At 38.3% G+C, this 16,966-nt stretch overlaps 1 protein-coding gene and 2 non-coding genes across 3 annotated transcripts in view; 2 read left to right on the forward strand and 1 right to left on the reverse strand.

The window, feature by feature from the left end:
* Nucleotides 1–5,208: 5,208 nt before the first annotated feature.
* LOC117301515 (dynein heavy chain 8, axonemal-like) overlaps nucleotides 5,209–16,966 on the forward strand; it is a 142,916-nt gene continuing 131,158 nt past the window's right edge. Inside the window, exons 1-11 of the mRNA XM_033785541.1 lie at nucleotides 5,209–5,339; nucleotides 5,719–5,806; nucleotides 7,053–7,201; nucleotides 7,552–7,753; nucleotides 8,536–8,699; nucleotides 10,557–10,733; nucleotides 11,440–11,553; nucleotides 12,818–12,925; nucleotides 13,487–13,735; nucleotides 14,191–14,388; nucleotides 15,587–15,663. Coding sequence (XP_033641432.1) covers nucleotides 5,229–5,339; nucleotides 5,719–5,806; nucleotides 7,053–7,201; nucleotides 7,552–7,753; nucleotides 8,536–8,699; nucleotides 10,557–10,733; nucleotides 11,440–11,553; nucleotides 12,818–12,925; nucleotides 13,487–13,735; nucleotides 14,191–14,388; nucleotides 15,587–15,663 — 1,637 coding nt within the window. The 5' untranslated portion in view covers nucleotides 5,209–5,228. The remainder of the gene's footprint in view (nucleotides 5,340–5,718; nucleotides 5,807–7,052; nucleotides 7,202–7,551; nucleotides 7,754–8,535; nucleotides 8,700–10,556; nucleotides 10,734–11,439; nucleotides 11,554–12,817; nucleotides 12,926–13,486; nucleotides 13,736–14,190; nucleotides 14,389–15,586; nucleotides 15,664–16,966) is intronic.
* On the reverse strand, nucleotides 9,209–9,281 carry Trnan-guu. Its single transcript has one exon. It is a non-coding gene; the product is annotated as a tRNA-Asn (tRNA).
* Trnan-guu lies at nucleotides 9,462–9,534 on the forward strand. Its single transcript has one exon. It is a non-coding gene; the product is annotated as a tRNA-Asn (tRNA).

Here is a 16,966-nt window from a genome sequence, read left to right on the forward strand (position 1 = left end):
GCCATTGTTTCACTTACCCATTATATCAAGTGCTTGATCATTTTTACTAAGGCATCATAACTACTGGTAGTAGCTTTACTTTTGACCAGCTGCAGTTTTATAAGCCAAATAAACCGAGTAGCTATATATAAAGACCAAGACCAATCTATTCTGGAACCTGGTAATATGATGTTATCTGTACAGTTGGCCTCTTGTAATAGCATAGTTAGTCACTTTAATGTTTGGTGTACTAGGAATACAAACACTTATGATACAGTTTGTAATTATCAGTTTTACAAGATGATTAAAAGAAAAGATTAAAAAATAGATGTTTAAATACTGAATTTCCTTTATTCCCTGTGATGTAAAAGACAATTGATGTTGCCTTTACAACTAGCTCAATGTCGATTAACTTTGTTTATATAATAACTTGTTGTGCAACTGCATTTGTCTATTTGGTTTGTGCAGAAAAACTCAAGCTTGCTGTTGTTTATCCCCAAATGGATTGGACACCTGTCTATGTTAAGATTGTTGTTATAAGAGATGTTAAATTTGCATAGGGGATACAGAATGTTAAATTTTATAATTTAATTTTTTACCCATACACCGATGTGTGTTAGCACTGTATACTCGGTACTTTCCTAAGTCCTGTGGAAAAAAATTGAAATGAAAAAAAAGAAGTTTTTTTTCTTCTCCGCCATTTGAGATGAGATGATCGGGCTAAGTAGTGCTAAGATTTATTGCTGCAGTCATTTTAATAATAATAGAGTATCTGTGATCACCATGTATCTTGGCACCTTTATTTTACATATATCAATAGGAATCTTCATACTCCTAAATATACTGCTCTTTGCGAGTGGGCAGAAAAAACTAAAAATAAAACCCAGATCCAAGTGTTATTGTTACCATGTTTGAGGACACCATTCAAACGGACATCACTGGTGATCTAAGGAGATCCGAGAGTCTTCTGACATTTATTGATCAACGAGAGCACTTCGGAAGAAATAATTTAGCAGGGTGCTACTATACCCTTATAAGTGTAGGCCTAGTCTTTCAGTACAAATTGAACAATTTGTTTTCGGGGTAATTTCCAATCTGACCCTGAACTACCTTTAACATAAATCAAAAATAAGAACGGCTCCAATCGACCCGTGGGGTAGGCCCATAGAACCTACCACAATTTTGATCATGACAGCTGAAAAACAGACTGTTACCAAGATCATGAGCATCACCTTTTAAATAGGTACACTGCAGGAAATATTGAATGGGTCACGCATGCAGCGGTCTAACTTAACTAGCTTACTTATATTATTTATTTAATGATAAATTGTAGGTCTATAGTTTGCATTTAATTTATTTGGAAGCCTTGATTGCAAGAGGCTGTTTGCCAGTTTTATGATCTTTCCACAAGTTCCCAAGATGGGTATAACTTCCCACAGATTTGGAAAGGCTCATGCTTATTATATGCAGCAGCTATCTAAAGCAGACGATTAGCAGCGGCGCGCGCGCGCCAAATAACAAAATATAATTTCAATGGCACATTTTGATTGGTTAGAAGTTTTAACAAGCGCCGAACAACAACAATTTTCTTGTGTATACCTACACGGGTACTAAAGTAGTCCATTCACGATTTGTCTTTATAATGAAAAACACTCAAAATGTTACGTGTGTCTCGAACAAAATATTCAAAAGTATTCCTGTTTTATTGCATTGTTTATTATTAATAATATTATTATTTGTTTTTGTACTGTGAAGGGCTTTTTTTTAATTTGGCGGATGACATGGTATTAATACTGCTGCTGATTAGGTAAATCGCCGCAGCAGCCATTTTGTCGATCGTTCACACACACGTCCACCACCACACGATCAAGCGGCTGCAGCACACACAATACGTACGTTAACATCAACTTCGGATTTTTTTTCAGAACGTGTGTTGCGTTGTTCAACTAGCTACTATACATGTACCTGAATCAGTGCTGAAACCGAACAATTTGCTGTGCTTCATACATGGTTGGGAACTGTCGTCTTACGTCTTGTGGTAGGTTCTCGAAGACGAAGTCAGGAAGTATACAACTTATTTTATAGTGGGTCGTCTGTTTGTTGTCGGTCCTTACTCTATGATCGATGTGATCACCAATTTTGTTTTCCGTTTTCCATCTAATTCTAATCCAGTGACCGATGACCTTGACCCTTGGATGAGAAGGGGCGATTGTTCACACGAATCAAGAGGAATCTTTCCGTTCCCTATTTTTTTTACAAAAAGAATTTACTCATTTTAGTAAATATCTTACTTTACATTTATTTATACAGTGGCGAAAAAGTGGTGGCAGCAGATAGATACCGACATTTTCCATCAATTTTACCTCGCCGTCCGTGGGTCTCCTATTTAATGATCGTGGTACTGGTGGTAGGCCTTATTGAAAATTTAAGTTCCAATATGCTATCCATACTTCTAAAGCGATGCTTAAAAGCGATGACTTTCATGTTTCAATTTATTGAATGAAGTGAATTATCAATAACCATGATAACATAGGCAATAGGCCCAGAACTAATTGCGGACATTGTGTACGACCCAGAACATGCAGAATGTCACGTCTCCCCATGAGATGTTGCATGTATCATGACTTTGTATTTAATGTAACATTAGTTTATTGTTGTTGTAAGAAAAATTGTAAATGGCGGATGATTTCTTGCAACAGAAGACCAAAACTTTTAAGATTTCACCACACGATGAAGTGAAAGTGTGTTGTAAGTTGTATTGTACTATTGTACTTGTAGAGTGTAATAAGGTTAGATAGGCCTAGGCCTAGATGATTTTTAAAAAATCATTTAGTTTTTTATTGTGAACATTATCCCCCGTTATCCTTTTGGAAACCCATCGCCGGGCCATGATACCACAGGTGCGTTCCACTCGCGCAAACGTTGCCAACAGTTGCGCACGTTCACCAACAATTTCAAGTGGAACGAGTTGTTCGCCGCCACCGTTGGCGAACGTTGGCAACTTTAGGCGAACATAGTTCTGAGGTGTTGGCGAGTGGTTTTTCAAATGGCGGACAAGCATACGGTATTATTTCTTTGTCACAAACATAATTACATTGTATTTCGGTGGATGATAATGCAGATTTGGAATAACAAAGGTTACTAGTTGATATAATGATGTCAAAAAGAGGACTATTGCAGCAAAAACAAAGTAAAATAAAAACTACATATGGTGCGCGCCATCTTCATTTCAGGGCGCCGCTATATTGACATCGCGTAAACGCACCAATCGTTCAAAAGATAACAAACATTTGCGCGAACAGTTGCGAGTCGTTTGTGCGAGTGGAACGCACCCCAGGACAGATTAAAAGTGTTTAGGCCTACTGTTTTAGCCCCAAATTTCCCTTTTTCAAACTTTGCTTGAAATATATGTGCCTGAAATGCTATTATAATTTTGGAGAAATGAATACAGCAATTAGTTAAGAAGATCTTATTAAATTATATTTAAAACTAAACTCTCACTGACCCAAACTTAAAAACACTGCTTGCCAATTGGTAATTGTTAAGACCAGTATTTTCATTTGTTGTTTCCCAACATATGCTTAAAATATTAAACCTGTGAAAATTTGGGACCAATTGGTCTTCGAATTTGCAAGAGAATAATGCAAGAAAAACAACCCTTGTTGTTGCATTAGGCTTTCAAATGCAAAATAAAGGCTTCAGCTGTAGTCGTTAATTATTTGAGGGAGAACTACCTCTTTCTCAAAAAGTTCAAATGGAGCCATTTTTCGCAATGTTTTATACAGGTCTTCATTGCTCTTTACCAAATAAGTTTTTGTGACTTCCTTTGTCAAATAGTATTCAGAAGCAGGTCTTTAGCACAGCTATCATTGGTACTTTTGATGTGTCCTCTTTATTCACAAACATTCCCCAGGATAAAGAGATTGCTGCCTGCTCTTCAGCTCTGGCTAAGAGTGATCGTCACATGTCACCGCCAATTTCTGGCATTGTATCCATCATGCATTATTTCCACTAATGAACGAGTCTTGATTGAAAGATTTTCTACTGAACAGGGCCCATTTCATTGCTCTGCTTACCATAAGCGCCAATTCTAAGCAAAGAATTGGCGCTTACGGAAGCACGGGATTCTATGCTAACTAAGCTTGGGCGCTATCACGATATTATCGAATATTGCGATACTAATTTGGAAACGATTTAGATATCGGATCGATTTGGTTTTAATCGAAATATCGATATATCGCGATATATCGCGATATCGATTAAATATCGCAATTATATCGCGACGTATTTCTTATCTGAGACATCTTGCACCCCATAGGTTTGGAGTAAAACCAGAAGAATAGGTCATTAGAACACATCTCTTATGCTATGACTGCCTCTTCTACAACTTTCACTGGGAGTTTGAAGACTGATGATGTCAAATTTAATTAATCGCGATTATATCGAATATCGCGATATATTGTCGGCGATATATCGTGAATAAAACAAATCGATATCGCCCAAGCTTAGTGCTAACGTCAAGGGTATTTCACGGGTTAGCGGGGAATGTTGGCTTCTGCGCGTGCGTACTCCACAGGGCATTCTACGGTTACACTGCTGGCGTAGAAATTCGGCGCTTTTACGTTAGTGGAGAATTGTGACAGTAAGCGTAGAATTTGTCGGTAAGCAGAGCTATGAAATTGGGCCCTGGTCTTGTTTGAAAGATTTCCTAGAAAACAAATCTGATTTGTACTGTGTTTGTTGACTTATTTAGATATGACATGCATGTAACAACGCGATGTCTCATGAGGATTTGAATGCCAGTGGAGGGTCACATGCTCATGAAGATGGTGACCATCCAATAGATAAACGGAGACTTAGTATTCATCCAAGGGTACGAATACAGAGAAAGAGTCTTGTAGGGGCATTACAGGCGGAAACGCTGAAGGAGAGACAGGTAAATCTCAGAATGGTCTTGTTCTTCTAAAGTTGTGAAAGAACGGACAACAATCGGAATTAATGTGCAGTAATTTATTCAAATAACTTGAATACAAAAATACATCATGAACCAAACTTCTACTGAACTTGTTAGTGTAATTCAAGCAATCACTTATGTATTCTTTAGTTTTTGAGAACTTTTCCTTAAAGTTTGTTAAAAAACGATTAAATAAATGACATTGAAAAGTGTTTGCCTAGGAGGTGTAAGTATCCAATTTATAGTGGATCTTGTTGATTAATTTATTCAGGCAAGAGCTAAAGATGCTCGTGAAATGCGCCGTGTACGTATTTCACCTCTCCACCGGCACATCATGGGAATAGTACAGCTACATACTGGACTTGAGATACCTGCTATTGAAGAACATCTCCTGGATTCAGCAGAGGTACTAGCATGACTCGCCTTAGGCATCCTTATTTAAAAAAGACCTTTTCGTACTTGTTTGATACAGCTGGACAACAGACTGTTGCGCTGGTCTTGGCCTGGGTGTCCCTTCAAAGTTAACCATAGAATATATGATTTTCGAATGGAAGTGGAAGTGCCCTTAGCAAAAATGAAAACTGCATTGAGAAGCAGGTCCGGAAATCCAATAATAAACCATGGCCAACTATTGGCCATGGCTTGAGGCAGAAATTCCTTCAGGCACCATACCAAGTTGAAACCGTAGCAGGGTTTTTGAACAATTCAACAATAACTTAAACTTTGATTACCAACATGTAGCTTCCATTCAAAATGACTGTTTATTGTTTCATTATGTTACACAGCAGATGGACTTGTTTGATAAATTCTTTGAGAAGGATGGCTCCAAGTGCTTGATGTTGTTCTTGCAAGATGGTGATGCTCCTAATCATGGTGAGTTATTTTGATGTGCCATCATTTCTTTTAATTGAGTGTTAGACTACCTGTACTTTTGTATCCCCTTCTAAATGTGTGTAGCTTTAATTCCCAGACAGAAAGTGTAACTCTTAAGGCCGGTTTCTTGGGATACTGGCACCTGTCCTTACACTACCTCATCTACATTCCAATCAGGACCCAATTCCTATTACTAATGAATAATGCATAGAGATCGCCACCACCCCATGCAATGATTGCACCCTTTAAACAGTAGCCCATTGATAAGCACATTGTAGCTTATACTGTATGTATGAAACAGGACAGGTACCACAATAAACCAAGCAATAAACTAACCAACAACTACAGCAAGCTTAAGACATTACCCATGTAGATTGTAAAGGAAACAATCATCGCACACTTTAATGTGTGCTATTCTGTGAATGTTGCAACAATTGCACAATGTATATTCCATATTAATAAATACCTTGGACGGTTTCAAGTCTCTGATTGGTCAAAACCCAGTCATGTGGGGGTGTATTAACGGTCGGTATAAAGACTGGCTTGGAAAATAGCGATGAAGGGGCCCCTAAATCAGCATACATTTATATTCATGTTAGTTTCATTTCAAAACTTCGCGCTTTTGCGCGTACGCGCTGAAAATGTATCAATTTTGAGGAGTGCGCGCGTATAAACTCATTTGTCCATATATGGTCTTGTTTACAGCGACATCCGGATCCTACATGGACGCTGAGCTCATGCACGCATTTTAATGCACAAAGAACAGCTATCGTCCAATCATGTGCCTCCTTCGACCCAAGTGAAGGCGCTGAACAGATCATTATTTAAAAGAGTCACTGGTCTCAAATATCAGTAATGTGATTAACGCACGAAAGAAATGGGAACCATCAAAAGCTCAAATATGTCTGGAAGTATCGTCCAGAGAAAATTTTGAAAATTGTAGCCGTTTAATTCGTTAAAAGGTATTTCGGCGAGGTCTGTTAACAGCGCCAGCCACCAACCAAGGTCATTACCACGCAGTGAAGACCGGGTCCTCGCACTGTTATTCCCTAACTAGAAGATGAGAAATTTTCAAGTTGAGGGCTGGTAATTGTAATTTAACAAGAGACATCACTCCTGTGGCCATGTCCTGTGGCCTAATAGGACAATGTTAGGGTTCTAGCTCAGAGGAAACTTTCCATGGAAATTCAGATTTGTTATTACATTGCTTTGCCATATCAATAAAACTTTTCTTGTTTTCATATAGATTCTGGTCGTATTGTTACATTAGCTAAAGGAGCCCAAATGCAGCGCCTCTTTGTAACTAATGGTTTGGAGGAGGGTCTGACAGGACAATGTATCTTCTTCTTGAGATGTAAAACAGATGTGGTACTGAGTCAACGTAATATACATGAGGTCAGTACATTGCATATCAATTATGTTATAATCTAGTATACAGGGGTTGACAGGCTGGAAACCACAAGGTGTACACATCTATTTTACTGGCTTGTTACTTTTTTTCTCTAGAAGACTCCAGAAGACGATCAGAGCATACTGATTGAAACATTGGGTTGAAACCAACGGTTCTTTTCAGAACCACCCCAACTCATTTAGAGATAGTCATTACGTGGTGTTACCGCAAGCCTTTCTATATCGTATTTCCACCATGCAAAGTTTCAAATCCTACTTATTACTTTTGTAAGATTCTGGTGTAAAAAAAAAATTTAAGAATGTGATTTACATAAAGTATTTTTTATATATTCCAGGAGATCAGCTATGGTTTTCTAGATACCACAGGTGCTGGTAAACTGACTGTCTTACCTGGTGTCCATCGGGTACTCAGTAAGATCTATAAGCCTGCTGTTCATTCTATGGGGGACTGGGGAGCACTAGGAGATACACCACATGGAAAGAAAACGCACAAGAGCTTCCTAGATTCTTTTGATGGTTTTATGCTGTATGTTGGAAGTAGGTTTTATCCATCTTTACTTTAAGTATGCTGCAATAGACCCCTTGCATATGAGATCACAAGCCCAAAACAGACCCCTCATCACTGAGGTCAATGAAGACTTATCATTGGCTGAGAGGCGTTCACAGTGCAGACTCTCTTGCACATGTTTCCATTGTTTGGCAGAAATGATGGCGTCCAATGCAAGGAATGTAGAATGTAGTTGTAATTCTAACCTTACTTCAGTTATTCTAAACAGGAATGTGTAGGTATGCTGAGAGGTGTAATGTAGTGAATTGTTCTTTTAACAACCATTTAAAACCGGCAGGGTCGTGGCCCGAGCTGAAGGCGAGGCCCTTCATCGCACGACCCTGCAATGTTTTAAACAGCCGTTTAAGAACGATTCACTACTCTTTTATTCCCATTCATAAATGACTTTTTGTTCAAAGCAAAATGTTTTTTTAATTATAGATAATCTTTGACAATCTGTTTTCTTCAGCGAATTTTAGAAGTTATTTCAAAAAAAATTGTGAAAAAATTGTTTGGTGCGCAATTGTTTGGGTTGTGTATACGCGTGTGTATATATTACCCGCTGGTACTAATATCTAAATGTTTTGTGTTCCGCATAGTAGTTTGGCGAACATGAGCTTGCGTGCCAAACATGCGAAGCTAGCTGGTTTTAAACAGCTCCAGCTACTGCTTTATCGGCCGTTGAAACACCCCCATGTGACATGTTCTCCACCAATAGGAATAGCGAAACTGTCTGGGATATTTATGAATATTGGATAAACTTGTTTTTCAGGTGCACAAACCAATGTTTCGGGTGCGATCCAGCTACGTGACTGTGAAACTGTTGACATTGATGGACTGGACACTGCATCAGATTGTATCTTAGCTGCAGCAAACCCTGAGATTGTGGATGCCTTTGACGAGCTTGTTACTTTTTGGTGTAAAGATATTGAACAGGTAATTCATTTGTTAGTCAAGCATCAATCACTGTATCCAGGTTTTTAGGGCAACCAATATTTTGACTGATTATTATTTTGACTAATTATTAGCTGTTTCAGAATGTGTTTGTGTTTTACTTTTATTATTAATATTATAAACCACAAGGGAAACTGACTGGGTAAATTTTGAAATGTTTTTTGGGGTTGAACAAAGAATTGACTAGAGTGGGATTCGAACCAACGAACTCCGGATTAACGTGCGGCGCTCTACCAACTGAGCTATCTAGCCCTATATTGGCGGTGTCCCTATTTTGTCAATATCTTTGTTCGGGGGTGCCAGTCAGAAGCCATACAACCGTTAACTGCCGTGTAGCCAGGGATCACACCCAAATTACGATACAACCTGGGAAGCAGCAGCCAGGGGATCACCTTAAGGGGATGCAACTTTTTGTTTCAGATATCAATATAAACCACAAGGGAAACTGACTGGGTAAATTTTGAAATGATTTTTGGGGTTGAACAAAGAATTGACTAGAGTGGGATTCGAACCAACGACCTCCGGATTAACGTGCCGGCGCTCTACCAACTGAGCTATCTAGCCCTAGATTGATATCTGAAACAAAAAGTCGCATCCCCTTAAGGTGATCCCCTGGCTGCTGCTTTCCAGGTTGTATTGTAATTTGGGTGTGATCCCTGGCTACACGGCAGTTAACGATTGTATGGCTTCTGACTGGCACCCCCGAACAAAGATATTGACAAAATAGGGACACCGCCAATATAGGGCTAGATAGCTCAGTTGGTAGAGCGCCGGCACGTTAATCCGGAGGTCGTTGGTTCGAATCCCACTCTAGTCAATTCTTTGGTCAACCCCAAAAATTATTATTATTATTATTTTTAATTCAAGTGTAAATTTATTTCCACACTCAAAGCAAGGTGCTAACAACTAAGCAATAATAGATTGAGAAGAAAACTATGGAGGCATGTGGTCCAGGGGCCGATTTCACTAACGCCAAAATCGATCGCTAAATCCAAAATCCATCGCTACTTGGCGATGGATTTTTGATAGCGATTTAGCTCATCGCAAAGTTTTAGTGAGCGATGACAATCTTGCGATGACTCATTAGTGGTCGCAAAGTAAAAGTTCATCGCAAACTTATGATGCATTGCGCCATCCTGTGCTTAGTTATGACGTATCTTGACGTATAATTTGTCCGTGATTTAGAGTAAAATTAGTGGTGCTACATTATTTTAGTCTTGTAGTCTTTTACCTGGGAGACTCAGATTGCCGATGACAACTATCAGCGACGCAACTGCAGCCAAGAGAGCTTATATCGGTAAAAAGGAGATAGTACTATCTGGGTTTGATTATTTTTAACCATCATTTTTACTAAAAATGTGTAATGTAATGGCCTAGGCAAATTTACATTACGAGACAGATATGTCAGAATTTTCATCAATCCCACCGTAACAACAGATTTACGAAAATTGTTTATTAAAACCTAAAATTATAATAGAGGTCATAGGCCTACAAATGCCTAAACTCTTTGTAAATGAATGCCTAGAATTAAATTTGAACATCGTCCACAATAGTTCGTATGCACCAACATGACAACGATTTACATATAAACTGCACTTATGTCATTTCATTTCGAGCGACGACTGACGATTTTGTTGCGGGATGTCAAAGGTCACTACTTTTAGCCTCGTACAAAAACTGTATTTCCATTTTAACGTCATCGCAATTGCGATGACTTTAGCGACATCGCAATTGCGATGGATTTGCGGTTTGCGATCTCATCGCAAGTGTGTTAGCGATGATCGCAAACATAGACGTTAGTGAAATCGGCCCCAGTAATATTTGTTGTAACCCATTCAGGTGTTGGCTGAGAGTGAGCAGATGAGAAAGGAAGCTGACGATACAGGACCATTGGCTGAATTGGAACATTGGAGACTGTTGACTGCTCGATTTAATTCAATCGTAGATCAAATCAAGAGCAAGAAATGCAAGATGGTTATCAACGTTCTCAATGTTGCAAAGAGTAAGGTTCTCAAGGTATGCATTCAAATCCCTCTCTAATTAGAACTTCACTATCAAAGAATTTCAGAAGTGTAGCTGAACCATTCGTCATCATCATCATCATCATCATCAACCTTGGTCCTTAGATCGAATAGTAGAAGCAGCTTTGATCAAATGGTGCCAGGTTGCCTAATCCCTCATGAGTTGTTGGGTTTCGGTTTGATTGAGATTTGTGTCTTTGGTGATAGTGTCTGGTAGCTCATTTTCCTCCTGCCGCGATTTGGATGTCTGCTGTCGGCTGTGTGTCATCATCAATATGCACTAAATTACATTTTGTAGTTTAAAGGAACATTACGGAGTTGGTAAGAAACAAAAAACGTGAAGATCACAGATTTACATAAAACTTACATGGTCTGATGATGATGATAGTAGAAAACATCCCTTCAAATATTTCTGTCTGAAATTTCATATTTGATGAGAAATAAATAATAAAATTTTGCATTTGGAGTTTGTCGCTCAGTGAGCGTTTTATTAATTTTTGTTTTGGTATCGATGCAACGCAAAATTTGTAATCGGTTTTTCAATATTCTCTCGTGACCCAGACGGCCGATCGATCTCAAACTTCTACAGGTTTGTCAGTTTATGTATATGGTGGATTACATAAAGTGCTTACACTGCCAGCAACGTTTTTCAGATGCATACATTTATAGTTTCCAGCATTTTGATTTCTGTCTTGCTGTAGATCTGGAAGGAGTTGGATTGTCGCATTACTGACGCTGCTAATGAAGCCAGAGACAATGTCAAATACCTGTACACACTGGAGAAGTTCTGTGAACCACTCTATCATTCAGACCCAGTAAGTCACTTGAGGATTTCATTGCAGGTTTAACTACAAACCTAAACATCCTTCATTTTATAATTAAGCTGTTAGTATGAACCTTCTCAGAGGGCAATACTTTTCCCACTTAAAATTTGTTTTATGTTTAAAACTGTGCATGCCTATCTGCTCTATTTTTTTTATAGATTTTATTGTAAGAAAACATTTTTACGCTGGTGACAAATAGCCCAATTAAAACCATAAGATAAAAAAAAGTGATTTGGACTTTAATTACTAACACAGTGTTATTAAAACAGTGTTATTAAGTTGTTAAATAAAACCAGCCGAGAAATGCATATTGTGAATCAAGGCCAACCGTTCTCAAAATGTGCCAAGTTTAATTAAGAAATGTCAAGTCTCTCAGTTTAATATACAGTTCTAGGAAGATATAAAGTGAGTTACAGTAAGGTTTAATATATAGCCACATAAACAGTTAAGTTATGAAAGATATAGCTTCATTTATTAAATTGCTGCAACAAAATGCTTGAAGATTTGAAACTGTCACTATGTTGCAAGCCAACAATGTGCTTTGCTCAATAAAAGTGAAAACAATCACAGGCATCTTACTCGGGCAGGATTAGAACCCACGACCTTGCAATTCTAGAGCAGTGTCTTACCAACTAGACCACCGAGATTGCCCGGTGGCTAGAGGCAGTTCGAATCCTATGCTTAGCAGCAGGTACTGCAAACGATCGGGGATAAAGAATATTAATTTTATTTCTTACCCATATACACCGATGTGTGTTAGCACTGTATACTCAGTACTTACCCAAGTTCTGTGAAAAAAATCGCAGGCATATTACTTGGGTGGGATTCGAACCCATGACCTTTGCAATTCTAGAGCAGTGTCTTACCAACTAGACCACCGAGATTGCCCGGTGGCTAGAGGCAGTTCGAATCCTATGCTTAGCAGCGGGCACTGCAAACGAATTAATAGGTGTTAAATTTGCGTCGGGGATAAAGAATATTAATTTTGGTTTTTAACACTGTCTGTATACTCAGTACTTACCTGAGTTCTGCGAAAAAAAATCACAGGCAATACTCAGGTGGGATTCGAACCCAAGACCTTTGCAATTCACAGAACTCGGGTAAGTACTGAGTATACAGTGCTAACACACATTGGTGTATATGGGTAAAAAACAAAATTAATATTCTTTATCCCTGATGCAAACTTATCATCTTTTCAATAAAAATGACTTGTGTAAATCACACCCTAACTGTCATGAATGTTTGTTTGTTACAGGTTGGTATGGTAGACTGCATACCTAGCTTGATCAATGCAATCCGCATGATCCATAGTATCTCTCGCTATTACAACACCTCAGAAAGAATGACTTCATTGTTCATTAAGGTAAATACTTTGATTTCTACATTTTAAGCTAACTGAATTAAACCACTGAATTGACAATTCAGTTGTGTTTAAGTTGAATCATTTGTTACATCAATTCATTTCCATGTTAAATACATTACATTGGTCAAAAAAATCAGAAACATGAATAGCATTTGTTTATTCTTGTGATGAAGTTTGAAGAATTGTATTTTTATTTTTATTGCATAGCAGGGCTCCCGTTTGAACATAAAAGGTTGATGTAAGACCCAGGATTACTATATTTATAAGCCGAGTAATTTTCTGATATAATGAACAATAAGGTCTTACAAGGGCCAGTCACACTGCAGCAATAACGAAAACCATAACGATCACAACGCAAAGAGAACACATTCTTTTGGTTGAAGTGCTCCACACCAGAATATGCGCACACTTATTCATCTTATTCATCGTTTTTTGTTATCGTTGCAGTGTGACTGGCCCTTTTTGGTCATTGTCTTACTCTCAGTCTTCATCTCAGACTGGTGAGTTTGGTTGATTCTCAACAACATTTTCACCTTTTAACCTGTTCATCAATCCTGATAGGTGACCAACCAGATGGTAACAGCTTGTAAGAACTACATCACTAATGATGGCATGTTTCGCATATGGGATCAACCCTATGAAGAGCTACTCAGTAAGCTCCATGCTGCAACCAGACTGTACAAGGAATATCAGAAATGCTTCCATAAAACCAAGAAGAAGATTGATGAGATACCAGGAGCCAGATCATTTGACTTCTCAGAGATGTATATCTTTGGGAAGTTTGATGCTTTCTGTAAGCGCATAGATAAGGTAAGAAACTACTTCATGTTTTATTACTGGTTCCATTGCACATCACATGGACATTATACAGTGAAGTTGAAATCTACATTAAAAACACAAGTTAGATTCAAATTATTGGGGGGAAATGTATGCCGACCAAATTATCCATGTCATATTAATTCCTCGTTCATAAATACCTTGGACAGTTTCTCCATTTTGATTTGTTGAGATGACATCATAAGGGGGTGTTTAAACGGATGATATAACCACAGCCAGATGTGTTTAAACACAGTAGCCTATGTGTGGCCATTGAATCAGCATGAGGAGTATACAACTTGGATTTTTAACGTTACAACTTTGTTCATCACTTTGTATTTTAACCAAGCAAATACTGAATTTATCCTCGAAAGTTGGAGGGCTCTGAAACTTGGTGAAATTTAGGGTAGTAACTACATGCCAATTGACTCGTGTGTTTTATTTCACAGATTGTGGAAATGCTGTGTACTATTGATACTTACAGTGTTTTGACAACTTCTCGTATCGAGGGCATTGAACCAATGGCAAATAAGTTTCAGAATATCTACAGTGGTGTCAAGAAGAAGCCTTATGATGTATTGGATCACCGTAAGGTTGACTTTGACAATGATTTTGAAGATTTCAAGAAGAACATCTTTGATTTGCAGGTAGGTCAGAAATGAGCAGAGGGAGGGTCAATAACCTTGGGTCAGATTATAGACCGTATTGAGAATGACGTCACCGTTCAAATATCTGCCCTACAACATGGCGTCTGTGGGGGTGTGTGTGCATGCATGTACTGTAGAAATCAAACCAGGAATGCTGCATGCTTCATTGATGTACGCGTTTGGACGCGCATACGGTTTGCCCTACAAGATGGCGCCTTTCATAGCAAATAAAGGGGTTATTCATTACGGTCTATAGAAGTGGCAAAGAAACAAGTACTATAGAGTGGTAATGAGCCATGCATGGTGTCGTGCAATGGTGAGCCTTTTAAGTAACTCTAATGAATGTATGGAGGTAGTGAAGGGGGTGGGTGGAAGGAGGGTTCATTGCCATATTTTACCAAAGGTTTCTTTGGTTATCCTTTCCTTTTTTGGAATGGGTCAAGCAATGATCCTAAATGAAAAACCAGCTTATTATTCAGCAATGTCTTAATTGAGTTGTAATATATCAACACTAGAGGGCGCTTTTCCCACAACCCTTGTTGCCAAGCCATAAAGTACTCAGATGAATAAAACGTGTATCTGGAAGTTATAGACCATGTGACCTTTGTTTACAATAAGTGTGACCTTGTACATTATTTGGGTATTTTGGCAGGCAACATACTGCACTGGTCATATGGGAAAGTTTACATTTTGTGTCATAATTTCCACATCAATCCAAGAGTTATGAAAGTAAAAGCTCGTCAAGTTTTGAGATGTGCCCCTTTCATCATATCAAAATGCTAAGAATTTGACAGTGCAATATCCATAAAATGTAAGATGTTTTCTTCCATAAGGCTGTGTACAAATCGTGCCTGCAGGAAGTCCAGGCTATGAAGCTCTTTTGCACAGGTCACATAGCTATACTCTGTGAAGATATCCACTCATTTCATGAGTGTCTTTATGATCATACTTTGTAATACAGCTATTTTACATAAAGGGCCTGTATCAGTATCAAGCTCATGGTGCCTGAGCTCAATGTTCTTGGGCAAGCCTGTTCTCTTCATGATAAGTGTAGTACATCATTCATAGTGCTAACACATGAGAACTGGAAGAATGGAAGTGGATTGTAATCTGACATTCATTATTAAGCCCCCTTATACTGGAAACACCAGGGAAGCCCCTTTTTATAATATTCCAATGTTTTATTTTGTTGCCCTAGTATGCATTTCTAGAATTTGTGGACAACAGTTTTGACAGAATAACTGCTACTACTCAATCCTTGGCCCTGCTCTCTAGGTAAGTATGTTCAGACCTTGTGATGACATTGAATGTAAATGTACATCTAGTCCTACTGTAAGAGCACAATATACCTATCACCACTTAAAGCTGCACTTAAAGCTCTTTGTTATTTGATTGCTGGAACATGCATCATCTGTCATACTTTATTTTGCCCTGTATACTGTTCGTCATTTAAAAATATAATATAGGAGTCCTTTGATAAAAATAGGATGCGCGGAAGTTTCGCAGCTGCACTTCATTCATACTAATGAATTTTACATTGTATTAGTTGCTTTACTTTTAAACCCATACTGAACTTAAAGTGGCCTATAATAGATCAATCAGGCTGGGTTTTTTTGGGCACAACGGCGCACCCAAGGGGGGGGGGGGGCTCGGGGGAGAAAGAGGGAAGGAAAGAAGAAGAACGAAAAAAATAATAACATGGGAGGGGAGGAAGGGGAAAGGAAAAAAGAGCCGAGCGAGAAAAGTCGCAAATGCGTGTGTAGTTTTTGGTTTTTATTTCCGGTGGAAGTATTTTCTTTTCTTCCTTTGCCATTCGCATTTTTTTCCCCTGCCAAAATAACTCTTTTATCTGGGATATTCGATAATGCAAGGTGCGAGGTGAAAGATTTTGAACACATCTTATGCAATGATCTTATGACAACTCCCTTGTAATTGTGTACACTTGCAACAATAACATATTAAGCATTTGAAACCCGTTGTCCAGGATAAAATATATCTCACGTTGTTCTTGGTTGCTCCGGCATTCAATGGTTTTCTAGTACTACACTTAAATTTGAGAAACGCCGGATAGTAATGTTTTTTTACCCGCGATGTTTTTACTGAATATGCATTAAACCAGATACCGACCGACCCGATCGAATGTTGATCACCACGCATTGCTTCTTTTCCACATTTTTCATTTTAGTCGGCTATGTTCAGGGATTAAAAAGGTCTGCAATCCTACCCTTAACAAATTACACATCACATTTATGCCCTGGTTAAAGTTATAATTTCATTTTTGAACAGTACTCTGATAAAAATTATTATTATGCGACACCACTTTCGCAAAACAAAGGTTTATCTGTAAGTTCTGGGTTTGCCGCCTCCTTATTCATGGAATTTGCCGCCCAGTGATGAAAAGTAGGTAGCACCGCCTATAATGTTCTCTTTTCAACCACGTCCGCAGCATTACTATTTAAAACAAAAACCTCTGCTGAATTATTGACTGATTTTTGCAGTTCGTAATTATAGACGATACATTTATATGAATCAGAAGTGCTTAAAAAGTATGTTTTTCTTCTAAATTTGTGCATAAAGA

This window comes from Asterias rubens, chromosome 17 (genome assembly GCF_902459465.1).
Source record: "Asterias rubens chromosome 17, eAstRub1.3, whole genome shotgun sequence".
Lineage (NCBI taxonomy): Eukaryota > Metazoa > Echinodermata > Asteroidea > Forcipulatida > Asteriidae > Asterias > Asterias rubens.